The sequence below is a fragment of the Mastomys coucha genome, unplaced genomic scaffold, assembly GCF_008632895.1.
Source record: "Mastomys coucha isolate ucsf_1 unplaced genomic scaffold, UCSF_Mcou_1 pScaffold14, whole genome shotgun sequence".
NCBI lineage: Eukaryota > Metazoa > Chordata > Mammalia > Rodentia > Muridae > Mastomys > Mastomys coucha.
In genome coordinates this window covers 136,038,663-136,044,198 of record NW_022196896.1, presented here as the reverse complement: position 1 = coordinate 136,044,198, position 5,536 = coordinate 136,038,663, and the positions used below count along the sequence as shown (strand labels likewise).

The following is a 5,536-nucleotide window of genomic DNA, read 5'->3' as shown; positions in this document are numbered from 1 at the left end:
TCCGAACTCAGGACCTTTGGAAGAGCAGTCAGTGCTCTTACCCGCTGAGCCATCTCGCCAGCCCCTGAGTGGAAATGTTGATAGTGTATGTAAAGAATGTCATTGTAACTCCCTCCTTCTGATGTCCATGGCCTGAAGACTGCTCCCTACAGAGACTGTCCTTTGCAGAGAATGTTCCTACCAATTGTCTGCTTCCTTGTTCTGCTGTATATAATAACACCATCTTTCTGGTCAGCTGTGTGAAGTAACACCGTCTCCCTGTTGAACTGTTGATAACAAGCTTCTGGGGTGCCTCTGCTTCTCCATGAGCTCAGTCTACCATCCCAGCTTTGACTGGCCTGGAGCTCTTTCTCCATAATCTAGACTGGATTCAAATTCAGAGATCAGCCTGCCTTTGCCTCTCCCAAGTCCTGGAATCAGAGGCATGTGCTACCATACCCAGCATTAAAAATTGCTTTTGAAACATTAAAAATAAGGTTTTTTAATCACTTTACCACTTAAATATAATTATAATTATAGGTGATCTAATCTATTGTGTTTGTATTCACTCTTTTAGCCAGCTGATTCTGTCCACATTACAAATGATGATGAAAGATTCCTACACAATCTTATTGTAGAGGAGAAAGAGAAAGACAGCTTTACTGCTGTGGTTATTACAGGGGTACAACCAGAACACATACAGTACTTGAAAAATTATTTTCATCTTTGGACACGACAGCTAACGTAAGTAATTTGGTTCAAGAAATGTTCCTGCTTCCTTTTTTTTCTTTTTCTTTTTCTTTTTCTTTTCTCTTTCTTTTTTTTTTGAGACAGGGTCTTGTTGTACATCCCTGCTGACCTGGGACTCTTCCTATTTTCCTCTTCCCTGTCTTCCAAGTATTGGGATTACAGGCAGGAGCCCCATTCCAGGCTTATAGTTTACACTTTGCCCTCTACTTTGTACAGACAGAAAACAGAGAGATATTGAAGTCTTTTTGGTATCTTTTCATTCAGTTTTCTTTTCTTTGGTATATTCCACACTATTCTGATGTTGATTTTTAAACGGTTATTCATCTGTTCACTCAAAAAATTAAAACAATTTACCTCATGTTTTCAGCATTAATTGAAGCACAAGGGTTTTGATACCTGCTACAGCATACAGAACATCTTGAGACTTGGTTGAGCTCTGCCGCCACTCTCAGGTCACACTTGGTGCTTCTGTCCTGTGGCTGCAGTTTATCCACCATAACCTTAGGATTCGTCCTGTATCCTCAGTGTCTACAGGAATATCTACTGTAGATAGGTATTCCTCTATAGGAACACATTGAGCCATTGAAATAAGAAATGCACAAGCATTCCTTAAAATGTACCATATTAATAATAAGTAATGCTAAATATTAAAGTATCAATGCTATTCTAATAAATCTCGGATGGTTTATGTCGTATTGACCAAATCAGATCTGCTTACGTTATCTGTGTATCTCTAAATGATATTTACTCTTACTAGATTGTTTATAGTTTTTTATTAGTCTGTAATATGGGGTCTTTTAAAATGCATATATTTTCACAAAATATTTAAAAATCATATTTACTTCAAAGTCTGTTATACTTAAGTTTGTATTACATATATACTTATTAACAAAATATACTTTTTTGTTTTTTATGTAAAAAACAATTGACTCTTAGAAGAACCATTTTTCTTTATGTTAGTATTTTCAGGAGTGGCTAGTGTGCTAAATCTTACTGTTCTTTCTTCCCACCTTCTCTCTTATCTATCTTATCTATTTAGAGATAGATTCTCCTGCCTCTGTCTATTTGTAAGTGCTGGGTCTACAGATGTATACTACCATTCCCTGTAAACCTAGGTTTTTGGTTTTGTTCTTTTATTTGTTTCTTTCTTTCTTTTAATTTATGAGAAGGAATTCAGTAAATCTCTACTTGAGGGATAATTAGAGAAATATTTTATTGACTTAAACATAATGTTATTTTGTTTAACCTTTATTTAAAAAAATAAACTAGCAAAGATTCCTGGTGATTTTTAATGGAATTTTGTTGAATTTATTAAATTTTAGTTTGAAATGTTGGTATAATTTTAGTGCCAGTGTTGAGAAACCATAACTTGTAGAGTAACCCCCCCTACTCTGAAGATTGATAAAGGCGTGCATTTCAGTGTACTTCTAGATTCCTTGAGTACTTTCTAGAATAACCTTAACACAGAGTTAGAGACTCTTACTTCTTTTATTTTCTTTTTAAAAAAATTATTTGGTAAATTGTTTTTGAAGTAAAATGTATATATGGCTTTGGAAGGTGGAAAAGACTGGTTAAATAAAACTAAGTTTACCTAACTCTAACTCTGTGGCCTAGACAAATTGTGCGTCTGACTTCCCTAGTTCTAACTCTGTGGCCTAGGCAAACTGTGTGTCTGACTTCCCTAGCTCTAACTCTGTGGCCCTGGATAAATTGTGTATCTGAATCTATACATCGAAATGTAATACTGGATTTCAGAGTTTATTTTGCCACTGGAATATTGTTTTTTAAAAAAATTCTGGGAGCTCAGTGGTAGGTGGCCTCCTGTGGCATGCATGCAACCCTGGTGCTTCATCCCCATTGATGAAGTGCTGGACAAACAAGTGTGTTAAATGATGGGAATATAATTTTTTTTTTGGTTGGAGATTATGTGAACTGTAGTGTTACGATAGTAAAGAATAATATTATTCTCCATTTTAGGCATATTTATCATTACTATATTCATGGACCAAAAGGAAATGAAATAAGTTCAGCAAAAGACATTGGACCTTTCAACAATATTGATATTGAAGTAAGGCAAAAATCCTCCCATTACAAATATTACCCCAAATGATGGTTTTTGCTTTTGTTTTTTGTTTTTGGGTTTTTTTTTTTAACTTGTTTGGTAAACAACCTTTGGTTTCCCCTCTATTCACTCTTCTGTAGAGATAAGAGTTGTGAATTGTGATTGAGTATAATGCTTTTGAAAGCAAGGAGAAGGGGGGACATATCTGTTTATGGCATGGTGTTTGTTCATGAAAGTCTTGTGGTCATGGTAGGACTTTTAAAGCACAGAGCATTTTAGAACTGGGTTCTGCTTGTTCTTGTCCAAACACAGAGGAATCTCATGTAAAACGTCCTTCTTTGTACTTCCAACAAGAAAATTTAAATATGCATATGACTTATCTTCCCCTCAGTTCTGTTTACTCCTTCTGTCTCATTATAGTCTTTATTGAGCTGTTCCTTAGTGGTATTAACCCATATGTAAATATGTCTACCTTGTGCAGATAATGTATATCCCTTAACTAGATGACTACTTTACAAAGCAAGGTAGATTTTGGTTGGGAAAAGTAAAGTTACCATAGAATTTAATTATTTTTATTTTATTTTTATTTTAGATTTCTTTGTTTGAAAAAGGGAAGACACCTAAGATTGTCAACCTAAGGGAAATACAAGATGACATGCAGACATTGTATATAAACACAGCGTCTGATAGTTTTGAGTTCAAGGCTCATGTCGAAGGAGACGGTGTAGTGGAAGGGGTTATCCGGTATCATCCCTTCTTATATGATAGAGAAACTTATCCTGATGATCCATGCTTTCCATCAAGTATGTTAATCTGATCTGTCAGCTGAAAATATCATATTGTGGTTTTGGATAGTATTCTGAGTGATTCCTAGCTGGGCTGGTAGAACTAGATAAAGTTAAACAGCTTTTCCTGTTTAATATGGTTTAGTGTTTGTAGCTTTTATAACTCATGATAATCTTTTGGTTTTGTTTTAAAATAAATTTATGAATTATCTATGTTTAATTCATATACTTGTTTTACTTCATTTTTGACAGTTTCATATATTTATATAAACATCCAATTTTTATTTATATTCATTCCCAGGTTAAGAAACAAAGCAGTTGACTTTTAGAAATTTTTCTTTTAATTTCTTACTGAGTTCAATTTTTATGTGTGTGCATAATATTCCTCTTTGTATTCTCTGTAATGTCTTTTATGTGTATTTATTAAATTTTCATATTTTATACAATCATTTTTTTTACTCATTTTTTAAAATTATACTTAAATTTTATTTTACTTTTGTAAGGCTTTTCATGCTTTAAGATTGAAAGTTCCCATAGGAGTTTTTGTTTCTATGTATGTATGTATGTATGTATGTATGTATGTATGTGTGTAATTTTATATGTAATATGTCTGTTTTATGTGTGTGTGCTCAGTATAAGATAGGTATTTACCTTAATATTTTCCATACAATGTTCATTTATTTAAAGCAACACAAACAGTATCCATTGAGTTTGTCGATGATTGAGTTGAAAAATATTTAATTTTGATACAGAGTCTGGCCTTAGCTCAGCAAGGATCCTATTAACATTCTGTGTTGCTGTTAAAGACATGTGCAACAGTGCCTTGCTTCCTTCTGTTGCAATATCAGAAGTGTAAATAATGCCTCCCTTGCATTGAATTTATGAATTAACAGTACTAAAACTTCTCAGATCCTTTAGTTGTCCTTAGTTTTCTGACCCAAGTCCTATCTTTATCACTCTTGGCTTTTTTTTTTTTAGACAAACCACTCCCTATGTTGGTGTTGCCATATGTAAAATGAATTTGTTTGTTTTGGTGATATTATGAGGGTTAAATAAGAAACTGAAGTCGGGTGTGGTATTTTAGTCTTTAATCCAACACTTGTGAGACTGAAATGGGAGTGTTCATGGCCAGCATGGACTGTATGGCCAGATTTTGTCTTCAAAATAGGGAAAGGGGAGAAACTTAGGTCAGTTGTTGGAATAGTGCAGGCATGCTTTAATGAGTAGGTCAGTACAAGAGTAGCTGTCAGTCAGTGCTGCTGTCTCTTGTGGGCCTCTGCTGTCAGTCAGTGCTGCTGTCTCCTGTGGGCCTCTGCTGTCAGTCAGTCAGGGCTGCTTTCTCCTGTGAGTCTCTACTGTCAGTGAGTCAATGCTGCTATCTCCCATGGGTACCTGCTGTCAGTCAGTCAGTCCTCCTGTCTCCCTTGAGTCTCTGCTGTCAGTCATTCAGTGCTGCTGTCTCCTGTGGGTCTCGGCTGTCAGTCAGTCAGTCCTGCTGTCTACCATGGGTCTCTGCTATCAGTCAGTCAGTTCTGCTGTCTCTCGTGGGCCTCTGCTGTCAATGAGTCAGTGCTGCTGTCTCCTGTGGGCCTCTGTCGTCAGTTAGTGCTGCTGTGTTCCATGGGTCTCTGGTCCCTACCACATTTGCTATTTCTGATTTTTTTAAAAATTTTTAGACAGAGTGGTATAGTTCTTCAAATGATGATGATGATGCTCAAAGAAATTCTTTTAAGACCAAAGTGACATATTACGTCTAAAATTGACTGAAGCTTTCTCACAAGGGCTTTTTGGGAGAAGGCTCTGTTAATTTAGGTAGAGGACTTAATACCAGTATGTATTAATACATCAGGAGCATATGGTCCATTTATCTGGATGTTTAAGAATGTATTGCTGGGCTGGCGAGATGGCTCAGCAGTTAAGAGCGCCGACTGCTCTTCCAAAGGTCATGAGTTCAAATCCC

General features: G+C 35.7%; 1 protein-coding gene across 1 annotated transcript in view; it reads left to right on the top strand.

The window, feature by feature from the left end:
* Smchd1 (structural maintenance of chromosomes flexible hinge domain containing 1) overlaps positions 1-5,536 on the top strand; it is a 113,768-nt gene that overhangs the window by 26,054 nt on the left and 82,178 nt on the right. Inside the window, exons 8-10 of the mRNA XM_031368725.1 lie at positions 557-723; positions 2,707-2,797; positions 3,384-3,594. Of these exons, the coding sequence (XP_031224585.1) occupies positions 557-723; positions 2,707-2,797; positions 3,384-3,594 (469 nt within the window). The remainder of the gene's footprint in view (positions 1-556; positions 724-2,706; positions 2,798-3,383; positions 3,595-5,536) is intronic.